The sequence below is a fragment of the Crinia signifera genome, chromosome 2, assembly GCF_055691185.1.
Source record: "Crinia signifera chromosome 2, ASM5569118v1, whole genome shotgun sequence".
In the NCBI taxonomy this organism is placed as follows: domain Eukaryota; kingdom Metazoa; phylum Chordata; class Amphibia; order Anura; family Myobatrachidae; genus Crinia; species Crinia signifera.
Genome location: NC_139218.1, coordinates 5083784 through 5101288, shown reverse-complemented (window position 1 = coordinate 5101288; position 17505 = coordinate 5083784). Strand labels below are relative to the sequence as shown.

At 47.1% G+C, this 17505-nt stretch overlaps 1 protein-coding gene across 3 annotated transcripts in view; it reads left to right on the top strand.

Moving 5' to 3' along the window:
* SPAG17 (sperm associated antigen 17) overlaps positions 1–17505 on the top strand; it is a 274209-nt gene that overhangs the window by 67259 nt on the left and 189445 nt on the right. For all 3 annotated transcript variants that reach the window (XM_083171479.1, XM_083171477.1, XM_083171478.1), the window contains exons 2-3: positions 6903–7043; positions 7303–7362. In XM_083171479.1, the coding sequence (XP_083027605.1) occupies positions 6903–7043; positions 7303–7362 (201 nt within the window). The remainder of the gene's footprint in view (positions 1–6902; positions 7044–7302; positions 7363–17505) is intronic.

Sequence of the window (17505 nt, the reverse complement as noted above, 5' to 3'; positions counted from 1 at the left end):
AGGATGGTGTGGGGCAGTAGTTGATGGGAAGTAGGGTGTTGGGGCAGTAGTGGATGGTTAGTTGGGCATTAGGGCTAGTAGTGGATGGTTAGTTGGGTGTTGGAGCAGTAGTAGATGGGAAGTTGGGCATTGGGCAGTAGTGGTTGGTAAGTTGGGTGTAGGGGCAGCAGTGGATAGTTAGTTGGGTGTTGGAGCAGTAGTGGATGGTTAGTTGGGCGTTAGGGCTAGTAGTGGGTGGTAAGTTGGGTGTTAGGGCAGTAGTAGATGGTGGTTTGGGTGTTAAGTAGTGTTGGGAGGGAAGTAGTGGGTGGTAAGTTGGGTGTTGGGGCAGTAGTAGATGGTTAATTGGGTGTTGGAGCAGTAGTGGATGGTTAGTTGGGTGTAGGGGCAGCAGTGGATAGTTAGTTGGGTGTTGGAGCAGTAGTGAATGGTTAGTTGGGCGCTAGGGCTAGTAGTGGATGGTTAGTTGGGTGTTGGGGCAGTAGTGGATGGTTAGTTGGGTGTTGGGGCAGCAGTGGATGGTTAGTTGGGCATTAGGGCTAGTAGTGGATGGTAAGTTGGGTGTTGGAGCAGTAGTGGATGGTAAGTTGGGTTTTGGAGCAGTAGTAGATGGTTAGTTGGGTGTTGGGGCAGTAGTGGATGGTTAATTGGGTGTTGGGGCAGTAGTGGATGGTTAGTTGGGCATTAGGGCTAGTAGTAGATGGATAGTTGGGTGTTGGGGCAGTAGTGGGTGGTAAATTTGGTGTTGGAGCAGTAGTAGATGGTTAGTTCAGTGTTGGGGCAGTAGTGCTTGATCAGGTGTTATGGCAGTATTGGATGGTAAGTTGGGTGTTGAGGCAGCAGTGGATGGTAAGTTGGGTGTAGGGGCAGCAGTGGATGGTAAGTTGGGTGTAGAGGCAGCAGTGGATGGTAAGTTGGATGTAAGTGCAGCAGTGCATGGTAAGTTGGGTGTATGGGCAGCAGTGGATGGTAAGTTGGATGTAGGGCAGCATTGGATGGTTAGTTGGGCATTAGGGCTAGTAGTGGATGGTTAGTTGGGCGTTAGGGCAGTAGTGGATGGTAAGATGAGTGTAGGGGCAGCAGTGGATGGTAAGTTTGGTGTTGGAGCAGTAGTAAATGGTAAGTAGGGTGTTGGGGCAGTAGTGGATGGTTAGCTGGGCATTAGGGCAGCAGTGGATGGTTAGTTGGGCATTAGGGCTAGTAGTGGATGGTTAGTTAGGCATTAGGGCTAGTAGTGGATGGTTAGTTGGGTGTTTGGGCAGTAGTAGATGGTTAGTTGGGTGTTGGGGCAGTAGTGGATGGTTAGTAGGGTGTAGGGGCAGTAGTGGATGATTATTTGGGCATTAGGGTTAGTAGTAGATGATTAGTTGGGTGTTGGAGCAGTAGTAGATGGCTAGTTGGGTGTTGGGGCAGTAGTGGATGGTAAGTTGGGTGTTGGAGCAGTAGAAGATGGTTAGTTGGGTGTTGGGGCAGTAGTGGATGGTTAGTTGGGTGTTGGGGCAGTAGTGGATGGTTAGTTGAGCATTAGGGCTTGTAGTAGATGGTTAGTTGGGTGTTGGAGCAGTAGTAGATGGTTAGTTGGGTGTTGGCGCAGTAGTGGATGTTAAGTTGGGTGTTGGAGCAGTAGTGGATGGTTAGTTGGGCATTATTATTATTATTATTATTTTATTTATAAGGCGCCACAAGTGTTTCGCAGCGCCGTACAAAGGAACAATACAGGGAGACAAAGCTTGGCATAACATTGAATAAATAACAAGAATACAGTACAAATAAAGAGCGCACAGTTCAATACACATTACAGCTTGGATATAAGTAGTGAGGACTCAATCAACATACAACTAGAGGCTAGAAGCCAATGATGGAGATGAGTATGCGGACAAAGATGGTCACTGAGTATTGAAGTAAAGAAGAGCTGTGAGTGACATGCAAAGAGAAGAGGGCTTTGACAACAGGAGGGAAGAGGGCCCTACTCGGAGGAGCTTACAATCTAGTAGGAAGGGGAGACTGACAGATTACAAGAGGTGCAAGCAAGTGGGTGGTGGTTAGATAGCAGGATGTAAACAGGCAAGGGGTCGGAGAACCATCTGGTTTATGCAGTGGAAGGGTATGCTTTGATGAATAGGTGAGTTTTCAGTGCCCGTTTGAAGCTTTGCAAGGTCGGGGAGAGTCTAATGGAGCGAGGGAGTGCGTTCCACTGAAGGGGTGCAGCACGGGCAAAGTCCTGTACTCTAGCATGGGAAGCAGTGATCAGGGTGGAGGAGAGACGACAGTCGTCAGCCGACCGTAGAGGGCGGGAGGGTGTATGAATGGAGATGAGGTTAGAGATATATGGAGCAATGGAATTAGAGATGGCCCTGTATGTGAGTGTGAGGTGTTTGAAGAGGATTCTGTAGGGGAATGGAAGCCAGTGCAGATTTTGTTGAAGGGGAGTGGCAGAATTAGAGCGGCGGGAGAGGAAGATAAGCCTAGCTGCAGCATTGAGGACAGATTGGAGAGGAGCCAGTTGGGATTGAGCGAGGCCGGTGAGGAGAACATTGCAGTAGTCGAGCCGTGAGATGACCAATGAGTGGATGATCAGCTTAGTTGCACTCTGTGAGAGAAAGGGCCTGATGCGAGCAATGTTGCGTAACTGGAACCGGCAAGAATAGGCCAGGGCTTGGATGTGGGGTGCAAAGTAGAGGGAGGAGTCAAGAGTGACACCCAGGCAGCGGAGTTGGGGAACGGGGGAGATGATGGTGTTGTTAACAGTGATAGAGATATTAGTAGGGGGCATAGCTCTGGGTGGGGGAAAGATAATGAGTTCGGTTTTGTCCATATTCAGCTTCAGAAATCGCTCAGACATCCAGGTGGAGATGGCAGAGAGGCAGTTGGAAACCTGAGAGAAAACAGTGGGGGATAGATCAGGAGAGGAGAGGTAGATTTGGGTGTCATTAGGCTAGTAGTGGATGGTTAGTTGGGTGTTTGGGCAGCAGTGGATGGTCAGTTGGGTGTTGGGGCAGCAGTTGTTGGTCAGTTGGGTGTTTGGGCAGCAGTTGGTCAGTTGGGTGTAGGGGCAGCAGTGGATGGTAAGTTGGATGTAAGTGCAGCAGTGCATGGTAAGTTGGGTGTAGGGGCAGCAGTGGATGGTAAGTTGGATGTAAGTGCAGCATTGGATGGTTAGTTGGGCATTAGGGCTAGTAGTGGATGGTTAGTTGGGCGTTAGGGCAGTAGTGGATGGTAAATTGGGTGTAGGGGCAGCAGTGGATGGTAAGTTGGGTGTTGGAGCAGTAGTAGATGGTAAGTAGGGTGTTGGGGCAGTAGTGGATGGTTAGTTGGGCATTAGGGCAGCAGTGGATGGTTAGTTGGGCATTGGGGCTAGTAGTGGATGGTTAGTTGGGCATTAGGGCTAGTAGTGGATGGTTAGTTGGGTGTTTGGGCAGTAGTAGATGGTTAGTTGGGTGTTGGGGCAGTCGTGGATGGTTCGTTGGGTGTTGGAGCAGTAGTAGATGGTTAGTTGGGTGTTGGGGCAGTAGTGGAAGGTTAGTAGGGTGTTGGGGCAGTAGTGGATGGTTAGTTGGGCATTAGGGTTAGTAGTAGAAGGTTAGTTGGGTGTTGGAGCAGTAGTAGATGGCTAGTTGGGTGTTGGGGCAGTAGTGGATGGTAAGTTGGGTGTTGGAGCAGTAGTAGATGGTTAGTTGGGTGTTGGGGCAGTAGTGGATGGTTAGTAGGGTGTTGGGGCAGTGGTGGATGGTTAGTTGAGCATTAGGGCTAGTAGTAGATGGTTAGTTGGGTGTTGGAGCAGTAGTAGATGTTTAGTTGGGTGTTGGCGCAGTAGTGGATGGTAAGTTGGGTGTTGGAGCAGTAGTGGATGGTTAGTTGGGCATTAGGGCTAGTAGTGGATGGTTAGTTGGGTGTTTGGGCAGCAGTGGATGGTCACTTGGGTGTTGGGGCAACAGTTGTTGGTCAGTTGGGTGTTTGGGCAGCAGTGGATGGTCAGTTGGGTGTTGGGGCAGCAGTTGTTGGTCAGTTGGGTGTTGGGGCAGTAGTGGTTGGTCAGTTGGGTGTTGGGGCAGTAGTAGATGGTCAGGTGTTACGGCAGTGTTTGTAGTGGAGCACTTTACCTTCAGAAGAAGTAGTAAATCATAATGTGTATAGCGGTTCCATTCCCATCCAATCAGTACATCACTTATCAGCCTCTAATATTACACCGGGATTGTGGGAATAATGATCTCTGTGCTGAGGCTGGATGTGTCTAATAGGAAATCTTCACCTATATGGATCTAGTGAATTGGTGGTTGATCCTGTACCTGATCGGTGAAACGTTCCTATCTTTTATATATTTAGCCAGATCTGTCACTCATCCCCTGTGTATATAACGTTCCCGCCCAGCGTTATACACAAACCCGCCCCCTTCTAAGAAAAAGACCAGTGTTCTACTCACCCCACCCCCTTGACATCACCTCCCCCTTCCCAGCCAGAGCTACAGTACACGCCCACCATCCACCATTTCTCCACAACCACCATCCACCATTACTCCCACACCCGCGACCTCCCTCCCGCGATTCGCAGGCTCCGCGACCCCCTCTCCCGCGTTTCACGGGACCCTCGCGACCCCCCCCCCCAGCGATCCCCCCTCCCGCGATTCGCGGGCCCCCACGATTCATGGCAACCCCGCACCCCCCCTCCCGCGATTCGCCGCGCCCCCCTCCCGCGATTTGCGAACCCCAGTCCCCTCCCGCGATTCATGCCGCCCTCACGCGATTCTAGCCCCCCCTGCGATTTGCTTCCTCTCCCCCTCCCTGCGCGATTTGCAGATCCCCGCCCCTCCCGCAATTCACGGCACCCCCGCGCCCCCCTCCCGCGATTTGCAGACCCCCTCCTGCAATTCACAGACCCCCACGGCACCTCCCGCGCCCCCCCTCCCGCGATTCGCGACCCCCCACGATTCACACACCCCCTTCCGCGCCCCTCCCACGATTTGCAGACCCCCTCTAACGATTCACGCCCCCCCTCCCGCGATTCACGGCACCCCCCCTCCCGCAAATTGCGGCCCCCCACGACCCCTACTCCCGCGATTCATTATCCCCCACCCCTCCCTTGATTCACGGCACCCTCCGCGCCCCTCCCGTGATTCACGGACCCCACAACCCCCCCTCCCGCAATTTGCGGACCCCCCCTTCCCGCGATTCAAGTCCCCCTCCGCGCCCCCTCCCACGATTTGCAATTTGCAGACCCCCTGTCCACCTTCCAACAATTCCCCCCCCCCCCCAGCGGACCCCCGCGACCCCGCATTTCACATACCCCCGTGAGAATGGGGGGTATGTGAAATGCAATGGTTTATGGCCAATGTTGAATACTTTTGCCATCGATGTAGGAGGACCAGATGGTTTCCCTACATCTATGGCAAAGGAGAACCGATCAAGTTTCAAATTTTTTTAAGGTGCCGGGACACGGAGCATAGCTCCGCCCCCCCCACACCCGGAAGTCCCGCCACCGAGTTCTGATTGACCCACGGCCTATTCAGTCAGATATAATGGATGACCATCGATAGCTACAACAATCGATGGTTATCCAAGTAATATGTTACTACTATCGATGGCAGGGTGCAAAATCGCCATCAATGGCGTCTGCACCAATGCCCATCCCTACTCTGCAACAGCCGAAAACCTTTACTACCCCTCATGCCCACACACCTCTATCCCTGCCCTGCCTCCTGTTCTCCTGCCCCGTATCTTCCGCCAATGGGAAGCTGCTCACCCTGTGTTGCACACATTCCCCTATCATGCTTTACCAGCCAGCCTCCTGCTCTCATGCACCCTAACTCCCACCCAGTAGGAGGAGACACTGACTCAGGGGCACCGTCCTGTGCTCCTAATCTGCCACGCTGGACCCTCACCCACTGGCAGAAGCTGCACAGTGTCCCCCACCCTCCTCTTTAGTCCCCCGTATGCCCACACACCCCTATCACTACCCAGCTTCCTGCTCTCCTGAACCGTAACTTCCACCACTGGGAGTCGCTGATGCTGTGTCACCCATATACCCCTATCATGCCTCATAGCCCAGCCTCCTGCTCTCCTGAACCATAACTTCCACCACTAGGGAGTCTCTGATACTGTGTCACCCATATACCCCTATCACGCCTCATAGCCCAGCCTCCTGCTCTCATGCACCCTAACTCCCACCCAGTAGGAGGAGACACTGACTCAGGGGCACCGTCCTGTACTGCCACGCTGGACCCTCACCCACTGGCAGAAGCTGCACAGTGTCCCCCACCCTCCTCTTTAGTCCCCCTTATGCCCACACACCCCTATCACTACCCAGCCTCCTGTTTTCCTGTGTCGTGACCTCCGCCAGTGGGGAGCCGCTGACTCAAAAACACCCTACTATACTATTGCACACACACACACACACACACCTAAACAACACGCACACACAGCCCCCTCACACCCACAAATGTCACTGTACCCTCCACACTATCAATGTACATCTTACTCTGTAACCGCTTTATAATTAAACAAAACAATACACACCCCTTCCACATCATATGCTCTCTATTTAACACATTTCACCTATAGCTCAAGCTGCAATACAGGGCATCTTTCATACAATTCTAACCATATTTCTCACAATACAAACGTTCATAAATTAAGGGGGCGCAGCCCTTACGCCGGTGTGAAGAGCGCCCGTAGTAATAACATATATGGGAAGGCTTACCTGCCAATACACCTATTCCACCTTTACAGGCAGATGCCACCATCTTCCTTGCATTTCACCATTGATCCAGGCACATTTGTGTAACCCTTTGGGGCCCGCTATCGAGCAGTGTCCCCACACCCTGGCCGTCGGTGACACCACATTAATGTTTCCAGGCGCCACGATGTGCATCTTGTTCGAATTTGCATTATGTGCCTCCTCTTTTTCAGGACAAGTGGAAGGTGAACATCGCATTCGTGGTGGAGAACCAGCAGGAGGATGAGCTGCACACCCGGGCCTTGTCGCAGGCGGTGTGTCTGCCCCAGCGACGGCTCTTCAGTCTGGTGACGTGGGACAGAGTGCTGCAACAGGTGCTTAGCTCTGGCAAGGGTTTCTGGGTAACTGAGAACCCCTGTGTTTGTCTATGCTGGCTCTGCTGCATGCATATTAGTAATAATACTGAATTACACATGCAATGAGGTACTGTAGTGATTGTGGTGCAGGGTAAAGTCCTGGGCCGTCCCTAGACAGACGCACATCGATGGCCCGTCTTATGGGAGGGTTAGTCCAAGATGCGAACGCACTCACATTATATTTCTTGGACTCATCTATGTATTATTTGCATTTTAGGTGTATGAACTTGGAAATCCAAAGACGAAGAGAACCAAGGACAGCCCGCAGTATTACGAGGTGAGCATTACAAGGCGGGAGTTGGCGTTTCGCTGTGCCCATTACTGTGGTGTAAACATTACAAGCCTCTCTGTATCATTGGCAGCGCTGAGCAGTGGCGCGCAGCACCCGGGACTCGCGGATCGTTACCTGCACATGCACAGAGCCGTAAAACACCCTGAGTATTTATACCGGTGCTTACAGCCCTGTTATTAGCACGTTTCACAGGCCCAGGGGTCAGCAAACTGCGCGGTACCATAATATTGTGCCTGCGTTTTCACCCGGAGATGCCCCATAAATTTTTATGCGCGCCGATATAAAATATACTGCCTACTAGCCGCGGTCAGGAACGGGGGGATGCCGGAGTGGTTTTCCCAGCCGTCCCCCCGGACTCATTTAACACATACCTGATTGTTAAGTTTATTGGTTTAACCCCACGTTTGCCGGACGGAGCTGCAGCAGAAACACGTTTACAAGTTATTTACGAGGTTGTTATTTAAAAAGGAGGAAAAAAAATATCTGTCAGGAGATGTAATTGGTTCAGTCACAGCCTGCAGCCGGGTCTGGGAAATCTCTGTGCCTAATTACAGCGCTACCGGGGGTCCGATGTACGCTGCCGGAGAACAATGTCTGTCCCATCGTAGGCGACTCAATGCATGGATCACTTTCGATTGCAAGCTCTGCTGTCTTAGGCTGGAGGTACACTGCAGTGGTGCGCTGCAATCTCGGGCAGTGCAATAAATAACCTTTATACAACTAGTCTATAGTTCACATTTACCTAGCGTATAGTTATAGGAGTCAGTGGTGGAAATCTACACAAGCACACAGAGAACATACAAACTCCACACAGTTAGGGTCATGGTGGGAATCATACCCGTGAACCCAGAGCTGTGAGGCCGTAAAGGTAACCACTAACCCGTCCATGCTGACCTTAAAAAAATATATATATTCGTTACATACACACTAATACTCCCTTCCAGTGGTGCTGTGCTGTCTCATACTTCCAGAATAAGAACATATACTGAGAATTACATTCCTCATGCTGGGACACAAGAAGTGGTGCTGTGCTGTCTCCCATACTTCCAGAATAAGAACATATACTGAGACTTACATTCAGCATACCGGGACACAATAATTGGTGCTGTGCTGTCTCCCATACTTCCAGAATAAGAACATATACTAAGAATTACATTCCTCGTGCTGGGACACAAGAAGTGGTGCTGTGCTGTCTCCCATACTTCCAGAATAAGAACATATACTGAGAATTACATTCCTCGTGCTGGGACACAAGAAGTGGTGCTGTGCTGTCTCATACTTCCAGAATAAGAACATATACTGAGAATTACATTCAGCATGCTGGGACACAAGAAGTGGTGCTGTGCTGTCCCATACTTCCAGAATAAGAACATATACTGAGAATTACATTCCTCATGCTGGGACACAAGAAGTGGTGCTATGCTGTGTCCCATACTTCCAGAATAAGAACATATACTGAGAATTACATTCAGCATGCTGGGACACAAGAAGTGGTGCTGTGCTGTCTCCCATACTTCCAGAATAAGAACATATACTGAGACTTACATTCAGCATACCGGGACACAAGAATTGGTGCTGTGCTGTCTCCTATACTTCCAGAATATGAACATATACTGAGAATTACATTTCTCATGCTGGGACACAAGAAGTGGTGCTGTGCTGTCTCCCATACTTCCAGAATAAGAACATATACTGAGACTTACATTCACCATTGTTACGAGCCACCTCTGGTGGGTCTGTGTAAATGCAGCCTGACTCCTGTGTCCTCAATGTGCAGTGAAACTGCTGTTTAATTAAACCATTAGCTCTGGGCCTTGTGTGTCAGGCTGCTCACCTGTAGTAAGTTTCCTCTTAAGGGAGCTTGTCAGCCTTGGCTATTCTGATTGGGAGTGTTTCCTTTATCTCCCATGCATCCTTTCACCAAGGTGCCGCTTGATTCTTAGTGCAGCCTGTCTTAGTCTGCTTTCCTGTCGGCTGTCGTTTATTCAGCTTCCCAGATCCAGTCTGGTGGCCTTGGAGTTCTCTGCTTGTTCCCAGATTCTGCAAGGACAGAGATACTGTAAGTGCTCGTTCTATCTCCTGCTGTTTTTCTGCTGTCCATTGCTAGCATACTGTATATCTGTGTGGAGTTATATGGTCTCTCTTATTTCTGTTTTTGTCATCCAGCTACACATGGGTTGTTTTGTATATTATTACCACCTTCATGCATTGTTGCGGTCAGCCAGGACATATTATGTTTAACACCTTCCTGCATTTCTGCACTCATAAGTTTAGCTGGAAAGTATTATTTCTACATAGAACATCTTCTTGCATTGTCTCATTCACGGTAGTTCGGGGGGAGATTGTACCCCTATTTTCCACCTCACTACCTTTTTGTAATTGATCTACGTAGGGGTCACTTGTGGTTAAATTGTTTTTTTGGTCTTCTGGAAGATCCCATCCCGTGGAGGACAGCTGTGTCACATTTTGTTATTTTTTTCTCATTTTTACGGGTTTTAATAAGTTTCCCTCTTGTCCGCTCTGGAGGCGTTGGGCACCTTGTTTCCTTGCAAAGTCCTGGTTTCACCGGGTTAGGGTGAACCTAATTTACCCCTATGATAGGCTATTATAGGTGGAGCCTTAGCTCTGCAAGTGCCTATAACCTATGGAGGGATTACCAGAGTTAGGGTTGGGATGGTGGCCTGTCCTTCCCAGTAACCTCTTGTCTGGGATCCCCTCAGAGTCCTAACAAGCATACTGGGACACAATACGTGGTGCTGTGCTGTCTCCCATACTTCCAGAATAAGAACATATACTGAGACTTACATTCCTCGTGCTGAGACACAAGTAGTGGTGCTGTGCTGTCTCCCATACTTCCAGGATACATATACCGAGACTTACATTCCTCATACTGATACACAGGATGTGGTGCTGTGCTGTCTCCCATACTTCCAGGATACATATACCGAGACTTACATTCCTCATACTGATACACAGGACGTGGTGCTGTGCTGTCTCCCATACTTCCAGAGTAAGAACATATACCCAGACTTACATTCCTCATACTGATACACAGGACGTGGTGCTGTGCTGTCTCCCATACTTCCAGAATAAGAACGTATACCCAGACTTACATTCCTCATACTGATACACAGGATGTGGTGCTGTGCTGTCTCCCATACTTCCAGAGTAAGAACGTATACCCAGATTTACATTCCTCATACTGATACACAGGACGTGGTGCTGTGCGGTCTCCCATACTTCCAGAGTAAGAACGTATACCCAGATTTACATTCCTCATACTGATACACAGGACGAGGTGCTGTGCTGCCTCCCATACTTCCAGAGTAAGAACGTATACCCAGACTTACATTCCTCATACTGATACACAGGACGCGGTGCTGTGCTGTCTCCCATACTTCCAGAGTAAGAACGTATACCCAGACTTACATTCCTCATACTGATACACAGGACCTGATGCTGTGCTGTCTCCCATACTTCCAGGATACATATACCCAGACTTACATTCCTCATACTGATACACAGGACGTGGTGCTGTGCTGTCTCCCATACTTCCAGAGTAAGAACGTATACCATGACTTACATTCCTCATACTGATACACAGGCCGTGGTGCTGTGCTGTCTCCCATACTTCCAGAGTAAGAACGTATACCCAGACTTACATTCCTCATACCGATACACAGGGTGTGGTGCTGTGCTGTCTCCCATACTTCCAGAGTAAGAACGTATACCATGACTTACATTCCTCATACCGATACACAGGCCGTGGTGCTGTGCTGTGTCCCATACTTCCAGAGTAAGAACGTATACCATGACTTACATTCCTCATACTGATACACAGGACGTGATGCTGTGCTGTCTCCCATACTTCCAGAGTAAGAACGTATACCCAGACTTACATTCCTCATACTGATACACAGGACGTGGTGCTGTGCTGTCTCCGATACTTCCAGAGTAAGAACGTATATCCAGACTTACATTCCTCATACTGATACACAGGACGTGGTGCTGTGCTGTGTCCCATACTTCCAGAGTAAGAACGTATACCCAGACTTACATTCCTCATACTGATACACAGGACGCGGTGCTGTGCTGTCTCCCATACTTCCAGAGTAAGAACGTATACCCAGACTTACATTCCTCATACTGATACACAGGACGTGATGCTGTGCTGTCTCCCATACTTCCAGGATACATATACCCAGACTTACATTCCTCATACTGATACACAGGACGTGGTGCTGTGCTGTGTCCCATACTTCCAGAGTAAGAACGTATACCGAGACTTACATTCATCATACTGATACACAGGCCGTGGTGCTGTGCGGTCTCCCATACTTCCAGAGTAAGAACGTATACCCAGACTTACATTCCTCATACTGATACACAGGAAGTGGTGCTGTGCTGTCTCCGATACTTCCAGAGTAAGAACGTATACCCAGACTTACATTCCTCATACGGATACACAGGACGTGATGCTGTGCTGTCTCCCATACTTCCAGGATACATATATCCAGACTTACATTCATCATACTGATACACAGGCCGTTGTGCTGTGCTGTCTCCCATACTTCCAGAGTACGAACGTATACCCAGACTTACATTCCTCATACTTATACACAGGAAGTGGTGCTGTGCTGTCTCCGATACTTCCAGAGTAAGAACGTATACCGAGACTTACATTCATCATACTGATACACAGGACGTGGTGCTGTGCTGTCTCCGATACTTCCAGAGTAAGAACATATACCATGACTTACATTCTTCATACTGATACACAGGACGTGGTGCTGTGCTGTCTCCGATACTTCCAGAGTAAGAACGTATACCCAGACTTACATTCCTCATACTGATACACAGGACGTGATGCTGTGCTGTCTCCCATACTTCCAGGATACATATACCCAGACTTACATTCCTCATACTGATACACAGGCCGTGGTGCTGTGCTGTCTCCCATACTTCCAGAGTAAGAACGTATACCCAGACTTACATTCCTCATACTGATACACAGGAAGTGGTGCTGTGCTGTCTCCGATACTTCCAGAGTAAGAACGTATACCTAGACTTACATTCATCATACTGATACACAGGATGTGGTGCTGTGCTGTCTCCCATACTTCCAGAGTAAGAGCATATACCATGACTTACATTCTTCATACTGATACACAGGACGTGGTGCTGTGCTGTCTCCGATACTTCCAGAGTAAGAGCATATACCATGACTTACATTCTTTATACTGATACACAGGACGTGGTGCTGTGCTGTCTCCGATACTTCCAGAGTAAGAACATATACCATGACTTACATTCTTCATACTGATACACAGGACGTGGTGCTGTGCTGTCTCCGATACTTCCAGAGTAAGAACGTATACCCAGACTTACATTCCTCATACTGATACACAGGACGTGGTGCTGTGCTGTGTCCCATACTTCCAGAGTAGGAACGTATACCGAGACTTACATTCATCATACTGATACACAGGACGTGGTGCTGTGCTGTCTCCGATACTTCCAGAGTAAGAACATATACCATGACTTACATTCTTCATACTGATACACAGGACGTGGTGCTGTGCTGTCTCCGATACTTCCAGAGTAAGAACATGTACCATGACTTACATTCTTCATACTGATACACAGGACGTGGTGCTGTGCTGTCTCCGATACTTCCAGAGTAAGAACGTATACCATGACTTACATTCATCATACTGATACACAGGCCGTGGTGCTGTGGTGTCTCCCATACTTCCAGAGTAAGAACGTATACCATGACTTACATTCCTCATACTGATACACAGGACGTGGTGCTGTGCTGTCTCCCATACTTCCAGAGTAAGAACGTATACCATGACTTACATTCCTCATACTGATACACAGGACGTGGTGCTGTGCTGTCTCCCATACTTCCAGAGTAAGAACGTATATCTAGACTTGTATTCCTCATACTGATACACAGGACGTGGTGCTGTGCTGTCTCCCATACTTCCAGAGTAAGAACGTATACCATGACTTACATTCCTCATACTGATACACAGGACGTGGTGCTGTGCTGTCTCCCATACTTCCAGAGTAAGAACGTATACCATGACTTACATTCCTCATACTGATACACAGGACGTGGTGCTGGGCTGTCTCCCATACTTCCAGAGTAAGAACGTATATCTAGACTTGTATTCCTCATACTGATACACAGGACGTGGTGCTGTGCTGTCTCCCATACTTCCAGAGTAAGAACGTATACCATGACTTACATTCCTCATACTGATACACAGGACGTGGTGCTGTGCTGTCTCCGATACTTCCAGAGTAAGAACATATACCATGACTTACATTCTTCATACTGATACACAGGACGTGGTGCTGTGCTGTCTCCGATACTTCCAGAGTAAGAACGTATACCATGACTTACATTCATCATACTGATACACAGGCCGTGGTGCTGTGCTGTCTCCCATACTTCCAGAGTAAGAACGTATACCATGACTTACATTCCTCATACTGATACACAGGACGTGGTGCTGTGCTGTCTCCCATACTTCCAGAGTAAGAACGTATACCATGACTTACATTCCTCATACTGATACACAGGCCGTGGTGCTGTGCTGTCTCCCATACTTCCAGAGTAAGAACGTATACCATGACTTACATTCCTCATACTGATACACAGGCCGTGGTGCTGTGCTGTCTCCCATACTTCCAGAGTAAGAACGTATACCCAGACTTACATTCCTCATACTGATACACAGGACGTGGTGCTGTGCTGTCTCCCATACTTCCAGAGTAAGAACGTATACCATGACTTACATTCCTCATACTGATACACAGGCCGTGGTGCTGTGCTGTCTCCCATACTTCCAGAGTAAGAACGTATACCCAGACTTACATTCCTCATACTGATACACAGGACGTGGTGCTGTGCTGTCTCCCATACTTCCAGAGTAAGAACGTATACCATGACTTACATTCCTCATACCGATACACAGGCCGTGGTGCTGTGCTGTCTCCCATACTTCCAGGATACATATACCCAGACTTACATTCCTCATACTGATACACAGGACGTGGTGCTGTGCTGTCTCCCATACTTCCAGAGTAAGAACGTATACCCAGACTTACATTCCTCATACTGATACACAGGACGTGGTGCTGTGCTGTCTCCCATACAATACTCAGAGGTAGAAATTCCTTCCGCCACTTCCTCTGGATAATGGATAAAGTATTACGGTAGCCGGTCCCTGGGTCAGCAGTTACTAGGTCGACGACTGTTGTGGCACTAGGTTGACACCTAACAATGGTCGACTATGACAGAAGCTTAAGGTGGACATGTACATGACTGACATCCAATAGGTCGACATGAGTTTTTCATGTTTTTTTTGTATAGACTGACTTGGTTCATAGTTTACTATCCAAATGCACATAGAAGTAGATTATAATAGTGCGCTAGGCACCGTACCCGCGCATGGCGGTGTCCATGTCGACATAGACACCAGAGAAATGTTGACCTTTAAGCTTGTGTTGATTTCTGTCAATGTTGACCATTCTTGGATGTCGACCTAGTCAGTTACTGTATAACTGGTAGACAATGTCAGTCACCCCAGGTTGACATGAGTTTTTCACATTCTGTATCGCTGTTGACATATGTCGACATGGACACCGTATATATATATATATATATATATATATATATATATATTGGAGAAAAAGGGCACTCACCAATTTGATAAAAAGTCCAAACGGTTTTTATTCCATATGATAATTAGATGCTGACATATCGACGTGACGTTTCGGTCCAAACTGGACCATCATCAGGATATAAAGCAGCCAAGAACAGAATTCTCTTCAGACAACCAACCTGGCATCCATCCTCAGGAGAGGATACACCTGAACTGCCTCACCGGGCCAACCTTTATACCTGTCTGCAGGAAGTGACCTCATCACTCCCCACCAGACAGCCCAAATTCTATGCATGTGTCCTAACCAGTGTATAAAATTAGTACACATCTCAGAGTGTATGTCAAAAATGTATATATACCCATAATGGTATCAAAAGCACTCATAGAGTGAAAAAAACATATAGAACGCTTATAAGTATAAAAGCGTCCAACCAGGAAGTGTGGTGCACCGGAAACGCGTCATGCGTTCCAAGTGGTGCGTTCCACCACTCGTATAGCCAATTGGGAAGACAGCTGGACTCTTAGAATGTATTAGCGTCCAACCCGGAAGTGGAGTGGACCGGAAACGCATCATGCGTTCCACCACTAGTGAATCTGAATAGGAAGCTGGACCGGAAACGCATCATGCGTTCCGCATCGTGCGTTCCAGCCGCCCAGGTCGTCAGACCGCGGCTGAGTTACTGAAGTTATAGCATATTAAGGTCACGCAGTGGGTGTTAAGCAGATGCTCTAACACCCATACACTTATTGGGTAATGTTGGGAGATGTAATGTAATGTGCACTCCGTCCATACCGGAAGTGCGTCACGCAGGGAATGTACAGTGCATTCCACTGCGTTCCAAATGATCTCAAAAGTGAATGTAAATCATATTGAAAAAATACTTGGTTGAAGATGCCATATGGGTAAAAATTGTATATGCTGTATAATGTTAATCTGAATACAAAAACGTGTTACACTGGTATTATGCATAGGAACAAGGGTGATACAAAGGTCAGCCCGGACGGCAGCACTAATGCTGACCCCAAAGTACTAATGTAAACAACACCAAAATAAATAAAGAAAATACATTATTACTGTCAACCGAAATCTTGACAGTGTTGGCGTCATATTGAAATACCATACAAGTAATATATGTATTAACATGAAAAAAATAATAAATAAAAAATAGAACTAAGCACAAAAATAATTAAAAAATAATTTAAGCAATATTTTCTCTATTTTCTTTTTTTCTTCTTTTTTTTGATTTTTATCATTTAGAAGCACTGTGAAAGAAAGGTCTATATATCATAGCATATCACTTATGAAGTGGGTTCGGATGTCCGACAATTTGCGGACCACAGTTGCAAGCTTAATTTAAGCTGATGTGCTACATTCTAAATCCAAATATCACCATAGTTGTAGAAACACAGCAAGTCGTACAAATACAAGAAACAAAAAAACAACAAAAAACAAAAAAACACAAAAAAACAAAGAACAGCCCAGAGACAACCATCCTAACTTCAAAAAAGTAAGAAAATCCAAACTGAAGCAATGGAAAAATTAATCATAAAACTCAAAAAACGGGAAAAAGGGAAGTTGACATCTCAGTTTTTATCTCAGAAAGATCGACAATGGATTATACTCGTTGAGTCCACGAGGTGATATCGTATCAAGGTCGAAAATCCACCTTGATTCCTTCTTCTTAAGCATCAAATATCGATCGCCTCCTCGGACTGGTTTGGGGTCGAAATCAATAATCATACAGCGGAGGCTAGCCTCCGCTGTATGATTATTGATTTCGTCCCCAAACCAGTCCGAGGAGGCGATCGATATTTGATGCTTAAGAAGAAGGAATCAAGGTGGATTTTCGACCTTGATACGATATCACCTCGTGGACTCAACGAGTATAATCCATTGTCGATCTTTCTGAGATAAAAACTGAGATGTCAACTTCCCTTTTTCCCGTTTTTTGAGTTTTATGATTAATTTTTCCATTGCTTCAGTTTGGATTTTCTTACTTTTTTGAAGTTAGGATGGTTGTCTCTGGGCTGTTCTTTGTTTTTTTGTTTTTTTGTGTTTTTTTGTTTTTTGTTGTTTTTTTGTTTCTTGTATTTGTACGACTTGCTGTGTTTCTACAACTATGGTGATATTTGGATTTAGAATGTAGCACATCAGCTTAAATTAAGCTTGCAACTGTGGTCCGCAAATTGTCGGACATCCGAACCCACTTCATAAGTGATATGCTATGATATATAGACCTTTCTTTCACAGTGCTTCTAAATGATAAAAATCAAAAAAAAGAAGAAAAAAAGAAAATAGAGAAAATATTGCTTAAATTATTTTTTAATTATTTTTGTGCTTAGTTCTATTTTTTATTTATTATTTTTTTCATGTTAATACATATATTACTTGTATGGTATTTCAATATGACGCCAACACTGTCAAGATTTCGGTTGACAGTAATAATGT